The sequence below is a fragment of the Melospiza georgiana genome, unplaced genomic scaffold (assembly GCF_028018845.1).
Source record: "Melospiza georgiana isolate bMelGeo1 unplaced genomic scaffold, bMelGeo1.pri scaffold_29, whole genome shotgun sequence".
NCBI lineage: Eukaryota > Metazoa > Chordata > Aves > Passeriformes > Passerellidae > Melospiza > Melospiza georgiana.
Window position 1 is genome coordinate 4,930,248 of NW_026652215.1, and position 22,503 is coordinate 4,952,750.

A 22,503-nucleotide genomic window follows, 5' to 3' on the forward strand; every position below is an offset into this window, starting at 1 on the left:
CAGTTCTTTTCTATAGGAAGGAAACCACAGAACCCCAGGGTTTGAAGGCCAATGAGAAGCAGTCACCAGAGGCCAAGGCCAGCCAGACCTGTCTGTCCTTACAGCTTTTGTCTGAAAGCAACCTTTGGATATATGGGGAGTTTTGGGGGTGGAATTCCATTTCAGCCATGGGTTGCTGGAATGGAATGACAGTTCTCCATAGAAAGGAAAGGGCAGAGCCCCAGCGTTTCAAAGGCTGATTACAAGTGGCCCCAAGGAAGCCAAAGCCAGCCAGACCTGTTGTCAGGGAAGAATCCTTGGAGAGACAGAATTTGGGAGGCCAAAACCCACTTTTGTCTATGGGCATCTGGATGAGAGGACAGTTCCATAGGAAGGAAAATATGGAGCCCCAGAGTTTTAAATGCAGATGAGAGCTGGCCCTCAGGAAGCCAAGGGAACCTGGACAGTCCTGGAAGCTTTTGTCTGGGATCTATCCTTGGATATAAAGTATTTCAGAGGCTGATTCTCAATTTTGGCAATGGATGCCTGGACTTGAAAGACAGCTTTTTTCATGGGAAGAAAAGCACAGCCCCCCAGTGTTTTGAAGGCAGATGAGAGGTGGCCCCCAAGAGGCCAAGGCCAGCCAGAGCTGTGTATCCTGGCAAGTTTCATATGGGAATAATCCTTGGATATAATCAAATCTGGAGGAGGAATCCCAATTTCAGCCATGAACCCCTGGAGGAGAAGGACAGTTCTTTCCAACAGGAAGGAAAGCATGGAACTCCAGGGTTTCAGGGGCTGATAAGAAGCGACCCTCAACATGCCAAGGTCATCTGAATCTGTCAGGCAGCCCCCAGGAGGCCCAGCCAGCCAGACCTGTTCAATGTTCTTGGATCCTTGGGGACCTGCACCATCACAATGCCCCCTTGGTTCCATGAGGCCCTGTAGGATCACAAGAGATCTTTGTTTCCATGAGGTCCAGTGATGTAACAATGGTCTCTTTGGCTCCACAGTGGCACAATGGCCCTTGCTTCCATGAGGCCTTGCAGTGTCAAAATGGCTTCCTTGTTTCCATGGGACTGTGCAATGCCATGTCACAATGGTCTCACTGGTTCCATGAGGCCCTGCAGATCCACAACGGCCCTTGAACTGTCACAACAGTCTCATGGGGTTCCCTTGCTGGTTCACAATGGCCTCCTTGGTTCCATGATGCCCTGTAGTGTAACAATGGTATCCTTGGTTTCACAAGGATGGCCCCGTAGTCTTGTGGAGCCACACAGACCCTTATAGAGCCCCACGGCCCCTTATGGAGCCTCACAGGGTCACTGTGATCCCCTTGATTCCATGAGGCCCTGCTGTGCTACAGTGGTCCCTTGGTTATACAAGGCCCTGCAGTGTCCCAATGGCCCCTTGGTTCCAGTGGGTCCTGAAGTGTCCTAATCGTCTCCATGGTTCCATGAGGCCCCACAATGTCACAATGAGATTTCGTACTGCCAACAACAGTCTCCTTGGATCCACTGTGTCACAAGGGACCCTTGGTTCCATGAGGTTCAGTAGTTTAACATGGATGCCTTGATTCCATGATGTTGTGTAGTGTCACAATGATCTCCTTGGTTCTCCAGCCCTGCTGTGGCTGTTGTGTAACAATGGACCTGTGGTACCATGAGGTTCCATGCTGCGTCACCATGGTCCCTTTGGTTGCACAAGGCCTTGCTGGGCCACAATGGCCCCTTGGTTCCAATAAGGTTCCGTACTGTCAACAATGATCTCCTTGGTTCCACAGTGTCACAATGGACCCATGGTTCCATGAGGGGCCTGGCCTCCCACAGCCCCTCATGGCCCCTCATGGCCCCTCACAGCCGCAGGCCCGGGGCTTCTCCCAAAGGAGGAGGGGTCAGGCCCTGCTTATTCTCCTTTCATTTCAGTCCCTTCACAGCCACGAGTGCAGAAAGGCTGAAATGGAGCCTTTCCCCAGCGTTTCCCTCGGGGTTAACTGCGGGCTGAAGCTCTGTGCTGGCCCCGGCCCCAGCGCCACCATCCCTGCGCCGCCAGGCCTTTGCTGTCCCCTCGTGTCTGTTCCCTGTCCCCGAGTCCCGCCCGGCTCTGGCAGCAGCAGCAGCCGCAGCGCAGGGGGCGCCGGCCCGGCCCAGCCGGGGCTCCCGGGCAGGAGCAGCAGCAGCGCCGGCCCCTTCCCGCCTGCTCCTGCCTCAGCTCCCAAGGGCTTTTCCCAGCTCAATTCAGGAGCAGAGCAGCCAGCACCCACACACAGCCCTGACTGCTCAGGGCCCGCCTGTGCTGCCCTGAGCCAGCCCTCAGAGGAAGAAAGGATCAGGTTCCAGCGCTGTTTTCAGCACTGTTTTACTCACCCTGAGGTGACTGCAGGAGGCTGCTGCTGCTGCCTTTGCTTTGGGAATTGGAGATCCTGGCTGCTCTTGCCACTCCTCTGCTTTCCACTTGAAATTTATCTATAAAACTGCAATTGCCTTTTTTGAACAGTGCTACCCAGAGTGCTTTTGTGACAGTGAATTTAGGAATCCTTTAGATCAGAGGTTTTTTGGAAAGCTGCAAAAGGCGGATCTAAAAGACAGCAGAACTGTGATTACAGTTAAGCAGTAGCCATAAGATTTGTTAACAGAAAAGTTATATTAGAAGTAGAAAGCAAGGACAACTAAAACAATGGTTTTTGTATTAACCCTTGGTAGAATAACTCCGTAAGCTACAGAAAACTATATCTAGTGAGATATTAGAAAGTTCTAATTTTGAGCTCTGTGCATTGTGTTTTAAGGCATACAAGCAGGTATTGTGTTTGAAATAAGCAAGCATTGTTTTAACCAAAGGTACCTGTGCTTGTAGTGGTTGGATGGAGCTACTCTCAATATGCTTTTGATTTGTGGGATTGGTAAAAAATTTTTAAAGTAAGTTGTAACATTGAGTTGTCTGCTGTTGAGGACACGAGCTGCTGGCATCATCCATTTCTCATAACCGTGTAATGAGACTGATGCTGGAAAATAAATAGCTCGAGACACGTTCCTCAGCAGTCCCATCCCGTTGGTGATTTGTACATAGTCCCTGGCCGGCAATAGGTGAACTCAGGGTTTTGGTCACAGGCATCATGGTTAGCAGATCTTGAAATGCTCTCAAGTCCCTGAGCACTAAGTCAAGGAGAATTAAAGCAGCCACACAGGCCACATTTGCAGTGCTCAAACACAGCTCTGTTGCTGCTGCTGCTGCTGCTAAAGTAGAATCAACTGACCAGAGGCCATCACAGAAATTGCCGCTGGAGTGTCAAATCAAATGAAAAAATCCACCAGGAGAAAGAGAAACCAAAACTTCTTGACTCCCTCCATTGCTTCTTCTGAGCAGCAGCAGCAGCAAATGGAGATGCACAGAGGTGTTTTGCACTGCTGATCCCAGCTGGAGCCCAGCCTGCTGCCCAGTCCCAGCGGGAACCTGAGCCCAGCTCAGGGAGCTCAGCACACACAGAACCAGGCCCAGAGCCCCGGGCACGGCCGCCCATTGTGGGGCAGCGGCGCAGAGGGAATGTCCTGTGGCCCAAACCTCCTGCTCCTGCCACACAGCGCCAGCCTTCTCCCCCTCCTCCTCCTCTCCCAGCATGGCACAATTTCCAGCTCAGAGGAGGCTTCCCCAGACAGGGCTCCGGCTGCTGTTCCAGCCTGAGTGTCCCTGCAGAGGAACAGGGCATCTTTCAGGCACTTCCACAAGCTCAGGCTTTGCACTTCATGGTGAACCTGGGATGCAAATGGCCTTGCTAAGAAAGACGAAAGCCAAGGGAATGGATTAGTAGATATTAGAAAAAGATCACCTTTCTTCCAGGCAAGGTTCACCAAGTCATTCCCTGCATTTCTCCTTTTCAGATTCTTTCAGTTGGCTGCTCTGAGAAGTCCGGTTTGTTCTGGTGCTTATCATGAACTGATTGTGTTCTTGATTTATGCACCAAGCACCAGATGTGGAATCATCTACACTGAACTCAGAAACAAACTCCCTCTGTCAGACCATTTTCACATTCCAGATAATTTTCAAGATTTCCACTGACAGGTTGGAATGATTATCACACAATTCTCCACTTGTAGCTGCAGGCTCTGGAGATTCTTTCCCTGCATTCAGCCAGGCTTGTATTCCCTAACAATTCCTGGTACCACCTCCTGTTTTCTTAGCCTAGAACAGTAACAATGAAAACCTTACCCATGGCAAAACTTCCCATTCCACCAGGAAAAGAAAGGACAAGTTTTCAAGTCCTCAAAACCTTTGTCCTGCTTTGCTGCAAGAGTTCTGCTGCAGGCACAGTGTGGAAAGCCAAGAGAAGCTGCAGGTGGTGGCACATCTTGCAACAGGAGCTCGACTTCATTCTCCAGGAAAGGTTCTTGAAATGAGCAGACAGGATTGCAGAGAAGATTCCTGGAAAACTGAAACAGCTTGAAGTGAAAATTGAAAGAAACAATCCAAAATATTTTCCTCAATTTATTTCTGTGTTCCCTTTTCCATCTTGCACTACTTTCCCATCCAGTTAATTCCAAATGGGTCTCACCTCTGAGATCGCTAACTTAGTGAGTTTTAGACACTCTAAAACACCATGAGCTGCACACAGTTTACCTTCCCCTGTTTTTGTTGGAAAGCAGTGCTGGAGCCATCTGTGCAGTGCTTGGGTCAGGTCCAAATCCTGCAGGCAGGGAATGTGCCCCGGCAGTGTGTGACCCTCAGCAGGGACAATGCTCAGCAATCCTGCAGGCGGGGAATGTGCCCTGGCAGTGTGTGACCCTCAGCAGGGCCAATGCTCAGCAGCGTTGCTGTGCTCGGTCTCCATGGAACCATGCCAGGAGCAGCTGCTGAGCTCAGAAGCCATCGCAGCCCCCGCCCTGCCCAGAGCCCCTTGGCAGGGTGGGCTCCTGCCCTGGCTCTGTGTGCCAGGAGCCAGCAGCGCTGGGTGCAGGGAGCCCAGGGAGGGCACAGAAACGCTGGGTGAGAAATGCTGGGGCACAGCGAGATGGGCGAGTGCAGCCGGCCAGGGCAGAGGAGCAGCATGCCCAGGGGGCACAGCCTGCAGGACACATGGCCAAGGGGAGAAAAAAACAAACTTCTCAGGAGGGCGGAGAACAAACTTTTAGTTGCAAACTTCAGAGAATGAAGTATTTGGGAAATCTGAAAAAGCATTGAATTACAGTAAATCACTTGACAAAGCACTGACTGAGCAAATCCTAACCTGTCCAACTTCAAGTTATGCAGATTTTGAGAAGAAGAAGTCAGGAGAAGAGAGAGAGGGAGACAGAGATCCACAGTCAGTCTTGGATCTCAGCTGCTGTGAGCTCTGGAGCCGTGGGACGTGTCAGTGTCACATCTGTGTCACAGCCTGACCTGCTCTGGTCCCTCTCCCAGGTGGGGTTTTCGGGGTGCCAGGGGCTTGGCAGCCACTTTGGGGCTGCACCAGAGGCTGCAGTGGCTGGGGTGGGGCAGTGACCACCCCACCTCTGCAGAACTCTCCCTGCCCCCAAACACACACTGGAGATGTCTGGGGCCGTTCATTTCTCTGCTCTCCAGCACCAAGGCAACGGACTCTGGCTACAGTTCTGAGCTCGTGCCCAAGGCAACCACCCCTGGCAATGGGACTCCATGGAGCTGCTCTCAGGAAACCCGCAAGAGCTGGGGAGTGCCCCAAAACTGCCTCAGAAACATAAGATACCCCAGAATCTCTTCAGGAATGTGGATTATTAAAAAACTCACTCAGTAATGGGCTCCCCCTCCCTTCATCATCCCCAAACTTTGGCTGTCTCATTCCAGACCCCAGCCCACCTCCCTAGTCCCAACCCCAACCCATCCCACCCCTTCTGGACATCATGACCCCCCCTCCCAAGCTGTACTTCCCCAATTTCCCACCTCCCAAACACCATCCCACCCATTCTCCCCACCAATTGCCCATCTCACCCCTCCTGATTTGCAACCCACTTCACCCAATCCCTTTCCAACCCCATTCCACACCAAGTGGCTGTGGAATCAAGGAATTTTGGGTTTGGAGTGCATAGTTTCAGTGCTATTGAGGTGACAGATAAAACCCTATTGTCTCTTTGAGTGCCAAGAAAGGGAGACAACTAAACCAAACACCCCCAAAACCCCCAAACTCCCCCAATAATTTCCCTGAATCCCAGATTCCTCTGAAGCACATGTAAAAAGTGAGGCTATAGATGCCTTTGATGAATTTATTGATTTTTACCCCAATTTTCTCTGTTTTAAAGGGATGAAGATGAATCCAAAGAAAATTAGGGTCAAAACAAAAGAATGTCCAGCTGCCTTCCCAATGCAGATCACCAGGAATGTGGATCGCCAGGGCTCTGACCAACGTGGGTCCTCCCATGGGGGATGAAGCTGGAGCAGTGCATGAAGCTCCCCCTGCAGCTGGGGCATTCACAGGGCTGCCCTTACCGGTGCCTCTGTTGGTGTCGGGTAAAGAACGAGCGGTCTGAGAAGCTCTTCCCACACTGGGGACACTCACAGCGCCTCTCCCCGGTGTGGATGCGCCGGTGGGTGACGAGGGTGGATCTGTGCCTGAAGTCCATCCCACAGTTGGAGTAGTGGAAGGGCCTCTCCCCTGTGTGAATCCGCTCATGTATGAGGAGGTGGGTGTGAAACCTCTTCTGACACTTGGGACACTCGTAGGGCCTCTCCCCAGTGTGGAACCTCTGGTGGACAACCAGGTTGGACCTGTGGCTGAAGTTCATCCCACATTCCAAGCACTTGTAGGGCCGTTCCCCAGTGTGGATCCTCTGGTGGCAGATCAGGTTGAATCTCTTCCTGAAGCTCTTCCCACACTCCAAGCACTCATAGGGCCTCTTGCTGGCATGAAGCTGCTCATGGGCCACCAGCTCTGAGTTCTGGCTGAAGCTCTGTCCACCTTCCTGGTTCAGGGTGGGTCTTTTCTCCTCAGAACACCCTGGGCTGGATTTGCAGCCCCTCCTTGTGCGGGATTGCCGGGGCTTTTCCTCCCCATTGCGTTCCTGCACTGTGGAGTCACTCAAAACAGCCTCTTCCACGAGGTTCTGCTGTGGGGATTTTCCCTCCCTGGTCTCCATCCTCAGCTCCTTCCCTGGGGGAGGAAGGACAAGGAGAGGATGGGATTTGTCTCCAGGCCACCCGAAAGCGGAAGGAGATCCCCCCAGTGCATCCCCAGCTGGACAGGGTTGGCAGCAAGGCTGTCCTGCAGCTGGGGGCTGTGCTGGGCTGGGAGATGGAGCAGGAGAGAGGGGCAAAGGGGCACTGACTTTCTCCTCACCTGCCTGGGTGTCCTGAGGCATCTTCCTCTTCCTCCAAGCCTTCTCCTCCTCCATATTGTCAAGGTTTGGGAATGGGAAATCCTGGTTTGGGGAAAAACAAGGTGTGAATGCCTTGGGTTGGGGATTCCTCCGACTCAAGTCCATCACTAGAAGTCATCTGGTGTCCATAAAATCCTTCAAAAATCAAGAGTGAATCACAAAAAGCCACCAGGATTTTCCCATTTCCAGTCTCTGGGGTTCTGGTGGTCCTCTGTCTCAGGGCTGTTGGAGATCCCATGGGCACTGGGGATCTCCCCTCTCCAGGGTCCTGCTTAGGGATGCTGGGGGGTTTTGGGGTCCCCTTCTCCAGCCTCACCCCAGTTCTGTCACTAGGGGCTCTCCCCTCTTCCCACCACCCTGTCCTGGTTTAGGGCAAATTTGGGAGAAAATCTCCAAAAGCGTTTCCTCTAGAAAGCAGATTCAAGCGGCCCCTCCCCCAACCAGATCGAGAAAATATTTCCATGGAGAAAAGGGGAAAAACCTGTTTGTGGAGAGCATTATTAATAATTGGTTAGCTGAGAAAGGCCACACTGATATAATGCCACTGGTTAAGCTGAAGGAGAAAAGTCAGCAGTCAGCAAGCTAAAAGGAAGAGTCAGCAGCGACCTTGCTGCAACATGAGGATAGGGAGTTGAGATTAGTCCTGAATACATCCTAAGAATATGTAGAAAGTATCAAAAGTAGAACCATAGGAATGTAGAAGTAGGCATAGGTGCTGATATGCAAGCTGACCAATCCTGAGCTCAACTTTTGCAATATGTATGAAGCTCATTATTAACTGTATTTAACCCGCCGTACTGATCAATAAAATTGAGCCTGTGATGATCAAACTGATGTCCTGGTTCCCTTCCGTCGACAAATGGTGGAGAATGCGGGCATAACCGAATCTCTGCCCTTTTTCTCGGATTAAAAGAAAAAGGGATTACGCCACGGTCCGGAAGTTGGGTTTGGGTCCCAGCAGCCGGGACGGTGCCGGAATTTGAAGCACCCTTAAGGTTCACAACTGTGACTTAAGCCAATACGTGTCCGCCGGAGCCTGGAGAGCTGCAACAGCGCGCGCTGATTAATAGGTATGGATAGGCAAGCAGCATATGATTTATTTACCGCCTATTTAGAGCGGCGTGGGATAAAAGAGATAGATTTAAAAAAGGAGTTACCAGGGTTATTAGCTTATGGCCATGCTAAGGGTATCTTTTCTAATCCTCATACAGTTCATGAGTTATCAGAGTGGAGAAAGTTTGGGGAAATATTGTGGGATACAGTACTAGATGATGATAAGTCAGCAAAGAAATTCGGGAAGTTATGGCGGGTGGTGTATAACACGTTACTTCAGCAGGTCTCTGAGAGAAAGGCAGCAGAAAGGGCAACAGAAGCTCATAAGAGGAATATAGGGTATGGTCGTGAAGATGATCCCCTGGCACCCTCTGTAACTAAAGTACTTATGCCTAAGAGTCCCCAGCAAAGTGGTGTGGAGGATTTCTCTATAGGCGCAGTGGAACCGTCTGCACCTTTCCTGTCAGAGAGGGAGGGCGACTCGGATGGTGGGGGTAAGAGCAAACCAGCTTTGCCTCCGCCACCAGCTTCAGGCAGGTCGGATGGTGGGAGTAGGGGCAAGCCAGCTTCGCCTCCACCGCCAGCCTTGCCTCCGCCGCTACCCCTCAATGAGCCGGCTCCGCTTACAGCCTCGGTGGGGGGGTCACCTCCCTCGCCCGAGCCGGCTCCAGCGGGGGGCTGGTTCCCCCTCGCAGGCTGGCTCTGCTTGAGCCGGCTCCGGTTTCACTGCCAGCTCCAGCGGGGGAGGGGGGGCTCCCGCTTCCCCCGCACGAGCCAGCCTCTGCTTCACTGCCCCCCCCGCGCGAAACCTCGGTGTCTGCACCGAAGCGCCAGCAGCATAGCACCCTTAAAGGGCCAGATCCCATCCCAGGGGCACACCGTGATCCATGGGGGGAGATGGCTAAACAGAGGAGGGAAGCTTGGGCTGCTTTGGCGAAAGAAGTAATGCAAATGGGGGATGGTGAGGCGGTTGAAATAGCTTCTAGTCTTGCATGTCCAGTTACATACACACCACAGTATGATGCACAGGGGAACCTTACGCATAATATAGCAGAATATACTCCCTTAGATTGGAAGCTGTTAACTCAGCTACGTTCTACGGTTAGTCAGTTTGGAGTAAAAAGTGAACCTGTTAAGCAAATGTTAGATTATCTTTTTAATACTCAGGTTTTATGTCCTAATGATTTAAGAGGAATAGTTCGGTTGATATTTACTCAGCATCAGCAGTTATTATTTAATGCCCATTGGCACGCGTTGGTAAATGAATCAGTTGCTGTACAACGAGCCCAGGGAGACCCATTACATGGGGTGACAGTAGAGGAGCTGATGGGCTTAGGGGCATATTTGCGTACAGAGGCACAGATGATATCGGGAGCTGATAAACTTAGAGAGTCTATGAGGTTGGTGCGTGCTGCAATAGACATGGTTAAAGAGCCAGGAGGGTTACCGGCTTATATGGGCATTAAACAAGGTAGGGAAGAATCATTTGGAAATTTTATTGATAGAGCAGCTACTGCTATAGATCGGGCTGGTGTTGCAGGGCGCTGTTGAAGAAGGTGTGCTTTGCAAAATAGCAATCCAGCAACCCAAAGAGTGTTGGCTACTTTAGGGGCAAATTAGACTATTGAGGAAGCATTAGAGCGAATGGCATTAATGCCAACAGCTTCACAGGCATTTATAGCAGAAGCCTTAAAGGAATTAGGATTAGGGTTGCAAAAGCATAGTCTACTCAAAATCAGGTGTTAGCTGCTCTTGCTCCTCTCCAAAGCGGCTCACTGGCAGTCACGTAAAGAGGCTCGACACCATTCATCAAGTGTTACCGATGCGGCAATGAGGGACAGACACAAGTTGGAGCCGTGACATCGGAGACACCAGCTGCTGCCATAACATCGCTGCTACCTCCTGTCTGCAACCCGCAACAACCGGGAGCCTCGGCTTGGACTTATCAGCAGCAGTAGACGTCACACTAATGACAAACCAGCCTGAGAGGATACCCACTGGAATAAAGGGGCCTCTTATATTAAATGGACAAACATGTGCAGCATTATTGCTGGGACGTTCCTCTATAATTATGTTGGGATTATTTGTTTTGCCTGGTGTTATCGATGCGGACTTTACAGGGGAAATACAAATTATGGCTTACACCCTTTATCCTCCGATTAAAATTACAAAAGGACAACGCATTGCACAATTGGTACCACTGTCACAAATGACATCAGGAATACAATCATTTACTGGTCAAGCATGGGATGAAAAAGGTTTTGGCTCTACTGGTGTTACACTGTTAACTGTGGATTTACAAAATAGACCAAAACAAAAGGTTGAAATTACCTATGGGCATCAAAGCATAACACTTTATGGATTATTGGATACAGGAGCAGATACTAGCATCATTTCTCCAGAAGCCTGGCCACAACATTGGCCTCTATTTCCCTCATCAAACATGCTCACAGGAGTAGGAGGATTTACATTGGCAAGCAGGTCGCCGTCTTTGTCTGTGTGCATTGAGAATCAACAAATATCTGCTGTGTTTTCAATTGTTCAACTGCCTCCTACAGTTTCCTGCTTAATTGGAAGGGACATTTTAACACAATTGGGAGTGGTGTTAACTAATCAGCACCCTTTGGGGTAATTGCCATTGCTTGGACTTTCCCCATTCCACTCACCTGGAAAACGGATACACCGGTGATGGTTAAGCAATGGCCATTAAAAGGGGAGAGTCTTATGCATGCCCATGAATTGGTACAGGAACAATATACAAAGGGACACCTGCGACTGTCCACAAGCTCTTGGAATACACCTATTTTTGTAATCAAAAAGAAATCAGGGAAATATCGTTTGATACATGATTTGAGGGCTGTAAATGACCAAATGGAACCAATGGGGGCCTTACAGCCTGGTCTTCCAAATCCAGCTATGATTCCAGAACACGGGCCACTTTTAATTATTGACCTAAAGGATTGTTTTTTCACTAGTGGCCTGCATCCTGATGACATGAAGAGATTTGCTTTTACTTTACCAGCAATAAATCGTGGGGAACCAGATAAAAGATTTGAATGGACATCTCTTCCGCAGGGCATGCGCAACTCTCCCACTTTATGTCAGCTTTATGTTGATGCAGCATTACAGCCACTACGTTGTAAATGGCCAGCAACTATAATATATCATTACATGGACGATATTTTGTTTGCACAGCAACAGCCATTCTCCTCTTTACAGATTAACACCATTAAAAATACTCTTGCTGCATATTCACTTGTTATTGCTGCAGAGAAAATTCAGACTACAAAGCCCTGGAAATATTTGGGATGGACTTTGACGGATCAAACAGTGATACCACAAAAATTGGAATTACAATTGGACATTAAAACTCTACATGATGCACAGAAGTTGCTGGGAGACTTACAGTGGCTGAAGCCTATTGTGGGAATACCAAATCACTTATTAGAAGCCCTACGGCCTTTGTTAAAAGGTGTGGACCCTACTACTCCTGTACACCTGACAAAGGAGCATTGTCTTGCCTTGCAGCAAATTAGTAACTGTGTACAGCAAGGGTATGTGTCTCATCGACAACTCGACCACCCCATTGACCTTACTATCTGGAATAGCCCTTGCCACTTGCTTGGTGCTCTCTCTCAGTTGCAAAAGAAAACGGGGGAGATACGGGTGTTGGAATGGTTATCACCACCACTACAGCATAAGAAAACAATATCTTCAAAAATTGAACAATTGGCTGCATTAATCAAAAAGGGGCGTCTCAGAATTCTTGAAGTGGATGGTAGAGAACCTGCTACTATTAGATTGCCTATGGAAAAAGAAACCTTGGACTGGTACTTGATAAATTCAAAGAATTTACAAGAAGCATTATTGATGTCACCTGCTAAAGTAGAGACTAGTAAATTAGTGCCTAGAGTTTTGCAATGGATGACAGAATGGAACTGGATTACTCGACCTTTGAGAGAAGAAAACCCCATAGATGGAGCTATTACAGTTTTTACAGATGCAGGAAAGAAATCAAAGCGTGCTGCTGTTACCCGGCAAGAAAAAGGACAATGGAAGCATCAACTCCTCACAGCAGACCCTGCAGATAGCTTACAAACTTTGGAATTGTTAGCAGTAGTATGGGCGGTGTCCAACTTACAGGAGCCTTTAAATGTGGTCACAGACTCTATGTATGTTGCAGGAGTAGTCAAACGAATAGAGGAAGCAGCAATTAAGGAAGTGAATAATAAACGATTGTATGAGTTACTGATACAGTTAAGGAAAGCTTTACGGGAAAGAGCAAATGGTACCCTTAAGCAGTATATTGAAAAACATCAAGATTTGACAGATCCACAAGCATGTTTGGTTAAGGTTTTGTATGTGATTAACCATTTATGCATTTTTGGGGAAGATGATACCCCTCCTGCAATGAAACATCATCCGAGGTCAGGTCAGGAAAATACTAAGGAAACAGAGGTCTGGGTTAAGTATAAGAACCCAAGTACAGGATTATGGGAAAAACCTGCAAAAGTATTATATTGGGGTCGGGGGTATCTTTGTGTTTCCTCACCTACAGGGCCTTTGTGGGTGCCTGCTAAGTGGACTAAACCTGTTTTTGATGCAGCCTCTGGTGGATCGCCTTACGGAGGAGGACAGGGAGCGACTGGGGAAGAAACTGCTTCTAGTCCTACAACCACTACTGTTACAATTGAAGGGGTACTCGGAAGCGGTGGACAGAGCACTGACATGTCACTACCGGACGGACCAGGAGTTGATTCGTTTCATTGACTCATTATCAACTTTTCACTTAACAGATCCAGCGAAACTACATTGCCTTGACTGTCACAATCCACATTGTGCTGCCTGGATAGCTCTACGTTGTGGGGGTTGTAAAAGAACTTTTTGGATAGAACAATCATTATTGTGGGATTTGTGGTGTCACACTTGTGAACACGAGCACACGTGGGGAAAAAGCTGGCAAGATGAATTAAGGAGACAAACGGGGCAAAACGCATATATAGCTTTAAATCTTTATGAGTCTCCTGAACAGAAAGTTCTTGCTTATTATCGATGGGAAATACAATGTATTGTAAATAGAATTAAGGTTCAAAGTAAATCACATATAGTTTCTATAAGGTGTAGGAAATTAGTGCCTTTAACACAGCATTCAGTTGTAGGACCCTTCCAAGGGGATCCTGATAGAGCATTAGATTGCTGCATTGATAAGTTGCAAAAATTAAGTTTGAAAGTGGCAAGACCAGTGAAATTAGGAGCAGCAAGTTTGAAGACAGATAAGAAAAAGAAGGCAAAAAAGGGAACGGTCTCATTTGAATAGGGGTATCAGTGATTGCTAATTAATTTTCTATGATTAGAACAATTTTACTGCTGTGGGACCCTCGGGAGGATATAGTTGTTGAGGAGGATAACGAACAAGAACTACGATTACGAAATAAGATACACCTTGTGTTAAAGAAAGACCTCGAGCTGTTAGCCTCATATGGTAAAAAGGCTGAAGAGGCTTTGCGATCACCACCATTGAATTGGTTGCTTTGGATTGAAGAACCATGCTTTTATACTGGTCCTTACTTACATTCGCTTCCTTGTTATGTTTGCAAAAAGGATAAAGATAAATGCTATGCATGGGTAGCTTTGCATTGTGCAGATTATAATCAGGTTTATTGGTATCCACAGAGGTCATTGGGATATTTATGGTGTACATCTTGTTTTGGAAAGTGGATTCGAAATCATATCTGGGTTAGAGCTCTTGAACAAAGTACTGGCCTGCCAGGACGGACAGGATTACAGCTCTTTGAGAGTGCAGAACAAGTGATTATAGCATAACTTAGGTGGAAGTTACAGGAAAACCTTAGAATATTTGAAATTACTAAAGCCTCACGCATCATAGCAGCTCGCTGTAAAGCTGATTTGCCTTCAAACTTACCTCATGCTATACCTGTGAGCAAGGATGCTGATTTAGAATTAGATCAGTATATTCAAAAATTGACTCAGCCTTACAATAGACAATCTAGCAAACCAGGGAAAAGACAGCGAAGAAAGGAAAAACAATGCAAGCAGAAGGAAGAAAAGGAGAAGCAAAGCAAGCAGAAAGAAAAATGAGGTTTGTTTTTGTTATACTGCTCAATGCTCTAGCAAGTGAAGCAGTAGGGATAACACACTTTAGTCAACCAAGGGAAAATTTATGGGTGACACTTGCTAATCAAACTAACCAATCATCACTTTGTCTTAGCCTTGGAGGAGTCACTAACCCATTTCGAACATGCCTGGTGGGACTTCCGGTGTGGTCTCCTGGAGAATTTTGCAGTTTGATAAACAATCAAACCTTATGTATGTCTAACATGTCAAACATCACATTGCCGGTGCAACAAGGGTATACTGCAGGTCAGAGTGATGGCTATCGTCAATGCTTACTAATCCAATCACTTAACACCTCTTTGCATTCTCCTCCTGAAGAATTGGATCTTTTTGGAAGTACAAATGCCAGCATATCTAACACTACAGCTGGTGGATGGTTTAGCTTCAAACTTTTGGGTGCTCAGAATTTAAACCAACCTAAAGAAACATGGGCCACCCTAGATTCATCCCTGAATGTGAGTGAATTCTCTCCACAGCATTACAGTCAATGTAACGGCACAAATATCACAGCACCAATGAAATTACCCACAGGAATATTTTTGATTTGTGGAGACAGGGCATGGAATGGTATACCAGCTAAACCACAGGGTGGACCCTGTTTTTTGGGAAAATTGTCACTGTTTCATCCTAATGTGTCCTTGCTAATGCAGCTGAGTCAAAATTCAAACAGGAGAAAACGTAGCATGCATGACTTAGACTGCAGCAAGATAGGAGATCCATGGTTTTGGGGCACATTCAAACAGGTGGTGGTTTCAACTATCTTACCAGGAGGATCTGCCAATAAAGCCATGAATTTAGCAAAACAATTAGGATGCTGGGCAAGGGATGAGCTGAACAAGACATCACAAATTCTAGACATGTTAACTGCAGATGTGCAAAGTGTTAACCATGCTGTTTTGCAGAATAGAGCTGCTGCAGATTTTTTGCTCTTAGCACAAGGGCATGGATGTGAAGAGTTTGAGGGAATGTGTTGCATGAATCTGTCTGATCATTCGGTGTCCATTCACACTAAGATAAAAGAATTACAACAGGGACTTCACAAACTTAAGGAAGAAGACGGTTTAGGAATTGACGAATGGCTTAAAGGCTTGGGACTCGGACCGTGGCTGAGGAACCTTGTGATCTATGCTATAGGACTGCTGGGTGTAATTTTACTGTTTTTGCTTATTTTGCCTTGTAACTTTAACTGTATTCAAAACATGGTCAGCCGTACAATAGCAAAAACATGGCAAACTAATTTCCTTGCACAAGAAGAAAATGGGGGAAATGTGGAGAGCATTATTAATAATTGGTTAGCTGAGAAAGGCCACACTGATATAATGCCACTGGTTAAACTGAAGGAGAAAAGTCAGCAGTCAGCAAGCTGAAAGGAAGAGTCAGCAGCGACCTTGCTGCAACATGAGGATAGGGAGTTGAGATTAGTCCTGAATATATCCTAAGAATATGTAGAAAGTATCAAAAGTAGAACCATAGGAATGTAGAAGTAGGCGTAGGTGCTGATATGTAACTGACCAATCCTGAGCTCAACTTATGCAATATGTATGAAGCTCATTATTAACTGTATTTAACCCGCCGTACTGATCAATAAAATCGAGCCTGTGATGATCAAACTGATGTCCTGGTTCCCTTCCGCCAACAAGGCTGAAGGCCCATCTGTCAAGGAGCCGGTGAAGGAGAGGAACGATGGCTCAAAGAAGCCCCAGGCCACATTGTCTTCTAGCAAACGGTACTGAGAACTTTTCTTAGATGTGACAAAGCACATGACAGGCTTTACACGTCTCTTCCTCAGGAAAAACTTTCTGGCAGAGATGACCAATGCCACAGATTGTTTCCTTTCCCTACAAATGCTCTAGGAAAAAAAATGTCTACTTCTGTATTGTGCTGAACACAACTTCTCTGGAGGAGTGTCCACAAAAATGGAGAGACAAAAAGACACCCATTGGCTGCAGCTCAGACGATCCAGTGCAGTGGCAAGGGCAGTGTTGTGGAGGCTGGGAGAGGGCCAAGTTTCTGCTGCCTGACTTGGGACAAGTAAATTCAAACAGTGTTGTAATCATATTGTTGTATATCATATTTCCAGAGTCTCATACCTTCTGGGTGGTTTTCTCACAGCAGCTGTTCACAGCAGTGTTGTGGTGGCTTCCCAGCCAGGGCTCCTCTGCAGCCCTCCCTGAATGCCTCACCCCCTTTTATCCCAGCTACCTCCACGGGCCAAAGCTGCTGCCCAATTAAGGACATCACAGCTGCAGCCCATTTACAATAACTAGAATCAGGGCAGGGTCACTTATACAATACAGAGATCTTTTACTGCCATACATATATTTACTCAGGCCCCTATAAAACAGGGCTTTTTTTTCATCTGAGTGGAGTAATTTTCAGATGGGTGTTTTGATGAGAAATCTCAGTCTGGAAGCAGGATGCTGTTCCACAAAGATGCAGTTCTCATCTGTGAGTTTTGGTCTGGCTGAATCACGGTTCTTTCCTTTAAACAGTACCAAGTTTGAGTAGTAAGGAGCAAGGCAATTCCTGAACAACTTCAGTCAACGGGTGTCTGACTGTGGACTTTATGCCTTGATATTCCTGTCCTTCATATAATTTGCTTGATGGACAGCATGTTTGGTTTATTGCCCCCTGTGCTGCAATCAGCATTTAAGACAGGAATTTGCTCCTTGCTGTCTCTTCATGGCAGCTGCAGAGCTGCTTGTACCTGTTCTCCTCTGATGGCAGAGGGGGTTTATTTAGCTCTGTCCTGCTCAGCAGTGGCAGGAAAGTGACCACATGCCTCAGTAGCATAGCTACCATCTTCCTGTGCTCTTGGAAGAGTCAGGTTGATCAGGAGAATTGTTCCCAGTGGGGTTGTGAAGCTGTGCATCTGGTCTCTAGGGAAGCAAATGAAATTTGAGTGTAGTTCTGGGATGTCTGGCTTTGGTTTTTATCTCTTACTGATTTTCTGAATCCTTCAAATACGGCCCCGTTTATCTGTTCAGATGCACCTGAGCTACTTTTCCAGATTGTCATGCCTGGTTGTAGAGACACTTCTCCAGAGTGATGAGTTTCCTTATTCTAAGACACACATGTCCCATATGAGGAGGCATTTAAACTTGGCAGTAGTGTCTCTCTTTCTCCACAAAGCAATGTGACCTGTGTGCCCTGGCAGCCATCTGAAGATAGATCAGATGCATCTCATCCTTGGTTTTCCTGAGTGAGCACTGGTGAGAATGTCACTTGCAGATTGTCTGCCGTAATGATTATCTTGAGGTCCATGTTGTTCTTCAGAGCCTCATGATTTTCCAGCTTGAAATCACATGATTAGGAAAGCTGCTCAAGATATTTTACTCACAATTAACTGAAGGTATTGTCTGTGGCTGCAGCTCTCTCCATAGAGAGCAGCAGGCAAACTTTGCCAGGCATTTTTCTGGGGAAGGATGTTAGAAGATCAGAGAAAAGAGTGAGAAACAATTCTTATCTTCACTTGCTGCACCCGTTGTTGTGAACATGTGGAATGTGACATGGAGATTTGTTTACCAAAGGGTAATTTCTTAATTGGCCACTGGTGATGGTGTTTTGGATTCAATTGACCAATCTGGTCTGTCTGTATCAGACTGTCTCTAAGGGCAATGAGTTTTAGCATAGCATAGCATAGCATAGCATAGCATAGTGATTGATCAGCCTTCTGGAATCATGGAGTCAATGCTAATTATTTCCTCGACGGGGATGCCATGCTACGATAATTATAACCACCAGGTCCTCATTTGGTTTTATTTTCCAGGGTGAAATCTCCCTCTGATGGACACCTCCTACACTGTGCAAAAGCCCAGGTCACGTCACCTCCAGCTGTGGAAGAAATGGAGCTGCTCCAGAAGCTTTACCATCTCCTGGAAGCCAAGGGGTTTCAGACAAGGATGGAAGGAGTGGAAGTCCTCCTAGACCTGTGCAAAACCAGCCCCCAGCTCATCTCCACTAACATTGCCCAAGTATGTAGGGTATCTTCGCTGCTCCTTTCCTTTAGCTCCTTTCCTAAGCCTGTAGCAGCAAAGTTAATTCAGTGTGTCTTGGCACTCCGTCCTGGCTGTTTGAGACACTCTGGTCCCTCTTACCCAGACAAATGTAATTCAGGTCCAGGCTTCAGGACAAGTTGTTTCAGTCCAGCTGTATTTGTCTGGCAGGTGCCTATTGCTGCTGTTCATCAGATGATGGCAGAATTTTCTGCTGGTGTAACTGCTGCTCTCTCCTACTCCCAGCTGGGTGAAGTGAAGGGAATCCAGCCCCTGAAAGCATGGCAGTTGTTCTCTAGACCAAAAATGAGTTTGCATAGGGAAGAGAAGTATCAGGCTGGGTTGGTTTAAACCCAGTTGTTTTTTTTAAGAACACTTCTGTATACTCCATCTTGTCTTACACAAGCACAGCTCTGGCTACTCATTTCCCTCCTTGTTCCTATTCCTCTTGGTAAAGACAGTGCTCACCCTTCTTGGGGGTCTGTTTTTCTCTTTGGAAAAGGAGGAAAACAGCTAAGGACTCATCTCTGCCTTCTCCTCCCTTTAGCTGCTTTTTCCCTTTTTCCAGCAAAAGGTGCCTGATAATGAGGCTCTCAAGGGACTGAACCTGCTCTAATGAGAGCTGTACAGCCCATGACATTTCAGAAGTCTACTTGTTACTTAGAGAAATGGTCTGGATCCTGGAAGAGTTGATCAGAGCCCTGCACTTCTCCAGACACTGGCTCTGAGAAAAACAAAAGAAAACTTAGATCTCCTCCAGCCATAGTTTTGGCAAAATCATAATTGCCCTCAGTACTTGAGGCAACTGTATAGAAAACCGGGCATTGTAAACATCTGCTTCCATTCAAAGCAAAGGTACTCTTTAGCATTAATAAATGGAATTAATTTAATGATTTATAGATGGAGAGAAATACCATAGGAACTATTCTGTCCCCAGCCAAACCTCTTAAAAACATCAGAAAATCTTTCAACCAGCATGAGGTTGTGCCACCATCCCAGTGAGTTGCCCCCAGGAAACAGTGAAATTGTGCAAGCGAATGCTGACCTGACAGAAAGAATCACTTTCATCTTTGACATTGCTGACTGCTACATCCACTCTTCAAACAAGGACATTTGAATCCAGCCTTCACGTTGCTTGTTCTCTTCACAGATTTTTGAATATTTTGTCCTGAGAATATCTGAAAGCCACAAGAAAGTGAAGCAGAGGGCACTGGATGTGCTGGCTGAAATCACAGGAGCCCTGAAAGATGCCTTGAACCCGGTGATCATTGGTTTGGTGGAAGGAATAACAAAGAACCTGAACTCAAAGGATCCCCGGGTTCGTGGGGCAGCTGTGAAAGCACTGGGAGAATCCATTGCTCCTTTGGGTAAGGCTGAGCCCTGGCAGGGACTCTCCTCAGCTTCATCTCTGTCTCTCCTGCACAAGAGAGCGCTGAGTGCCTTGACAGCTGCTCTTGTCTGTGGAACACTGCAGCTGACACCCACCAGAGGCTGTGCAGGTGCAGTCCTTATGCACCATCCCCAACAGGCTGGAATGGGATCAGCATTTCCCAGCAGTCCCAGGAGCCCTTGGCTCTGTGCTGCTTGTCTGAAGAGCAAGTCCTGGGCAACAGCTCTGCTACAGTTCAGAGGCAAAGGGGGTTTGGAGTTTGTTTGGGCCCCGTCTGACTTCCCAAATGAACAGCTTTGCTGTTGGCATGAAGGGACACTGAGCCATCAGAGCTTCTGCAGAGCAGCCACCTGGGAGGCTCTACATTAGAGGCATTAGCTGCCTATTTTCCACTTTTCTTCTTTGTCTTCTATGTTCAAAGGGGAACTTGTGATTCACCAAGTTCATTTCTTTAGAACAAACAGGTATAAACCCAGCTGTCAATGACGCCTTGTTCCACATGTTGTTTTGCATGGGACAAGATGGCTACAGCAATTAACTACATAGGCAAGGGCTGCTCTAAATTCCTTTGCCACACACATTTGTGTCAGCTCTGAAAATTCCATACTGGTGGAATATGCCTGAAAAAAGGAGTGTTGAAGAGGCAGGTCTTCAATAGGAGTTTCCACTTTCTCCTCCTCAGCTGCTCTGTGATCTCAGGAACTGCCTGACTCAGTGCCTTTCTGTGTCCCAAGTATGGGGCTCTTCCTTTGTGCTCTGAGATGCAAAACCTTTTCACTGATTCCATGTGACTGAACTCTCGAGGTCCCTGATGTGAAATGTTTTAACACAGCTCCTGCTACAGCAGACAAGTTTGGATTTATAAATGTGAAAGGAGAGCTTTTCTTTTGGAATTTAAAACCCTGCCAAGTATGCTGGAAGGAAATAAGAATAGGATTCAAACATCTGCAGAAATGTGCTTAATTTTATAAAATGGGGTTGGCCCTGCCCTTTCTCCTATGACCTGAGAAAAGTGAGCAGAAACGTGTGTTTCCCTTGTAGATAAAGTGTCCCTGCTGAAAGAGTTCAGCTACCAATGGAATCACCTGAGTGGCCAAGCCCTGCTGGATGTCACCGAGCGTATCACAGGTTTGGCCTCCCCTTCTGAGCCCAGAGCTCTTCCCAGGGAGCATTTACAGGGAATGCCTGTGAGCAGACAGCAGAGCAGCTCCTCCAAACCAGGAGGTGCTGAGCTTGTCCCTGCTGCCCCATGGCCAAGGCAGGTGGGTTTGGCAGGTTTTCCCTGGCTGCTGCAGAGCTGGGCAGCACCTGAGATGGGGGCAGCGCTCGGCCTGGGGCTGAGCTCTCACTGGGGCATCTCAGAACCACCTCCAGCAAAGGGAGGGCTAAAAATGCCCCAGCTGGCTCCTCTCTGGGAAGCACAGGGACATCTGTGATCTTTGAGGGGAAATGGTGGCAAATGCTGTTTCAGGGCATCAGTTTGTTTTGTCCTCACAGAATTCTTGTTTTTCTCTTGTAAAGTTTTGAGGCTGAACTGTGCAGAGCCTGGGGGTCACAGCTTAGGCCAGAACTCAACAGGAGTGTCAGAGGCACAGGTTTAGTGCAAGGCAGCCTCTGGGGCACAGGGACAGAAGCAGAGTGCTGAGGCTCCCTGCCTGTGCTGTCAGAGGGGCCTTGGACTGAGACTTTCAGGGTGTGCAAACAGTGTCTGCCCGTGTCAGCGCTGTCTAAAATGCTACAAATGCAGCTGATAATTGATTCCTCAGAGGAGCTTGCTGTGTCAGCAATAGCCAAGGAATGGAAAAAGGATAATCTCAATATATAGCAGAGAAGATTATAGATAGCCTTGCTTCAACTGGGGCTAAATCCACTGCTAATTATGCCAACTTCTTGAAATGCAAGGTTTAATACACTTTGTGTCTTCATTAGGAATCTCAAAAGGGCATGTTCAGTGATTGGGAATGTCAAAGGCCCTTTAAAGAGCATTTGAATAAAGTAGATCTCCAGCAACAGCGAATTTAGTTTAGCTGTTCTTTGAAAAAGAGGTCATCTTTTTCAAAAAAACGATTTAACCATAAATTTGGAGTACTTTAGAAAGAGCAGATGTTCTCTGCGATTTAGTAGGAACAGACAGGTGCTCCTCCTGTTCAGTAGTCACCGATGTCTTTAATTGCATTTAAACTCAAATGAATTTCCATTTTAAAATGGGTACCATAACCCTTTCCTGCTTAGCAGAATTGGTTTTGGGTACTTGCAGGAGCTCTTTCATTTTTGCTGACTGCTGGTGGAATAACAGCATAGAGAAAATGAAGTCTCTTCCACCACAGAATATTAAATGGCTGCTAGATAACATTTTGTCTGATCAGAAAATAAGAATGGTCTCCAGAGCATTTCAGGTTTTGATCTCTCAGCCAAATCTGCCATGCAAGAAGCCTGTTGGTAGTAACTTTTTGTCTGTGTTTGATATAGTTCAGTTCAGAAAATGAGCAGAGAGATTTCAGAGACAATATGAGAAAACACTCATGTTTTGGTTATATTTGAGTTCCCTGTGTAGCATTTTTCTTTCTCTATGCCCTTATTCAAGTTGACATTATAAGAAAAATTGCCATTAACATTGAGAGGGGAAATGGCA

At 47.2% G+C, this 22,503-nt stretch overlaps 1 protein-coding gene across 1 annotated transcript in view; it reads right to left on the reverse strand.

Moving 5' to 3' along the window:
- Positions 1–22,503, reverse strand: part of LOC131096396 (zinc finger protein 271-like) — a 459,223-nt gene that overhangs the window by 15,824 nt on the left and 420,896 nt on the right. Inside the window, exon 4 of the mRNA XM_058044736.1 lies at positions 6,482–6,880. Within this exon, the coding sequence (XP_057900719.1) occupies positions 6,482–6,880 (399 nt within the window). The remainder of the gene's footprint in view (positions 1–6,481; positions 6,881–22,503) is intronic.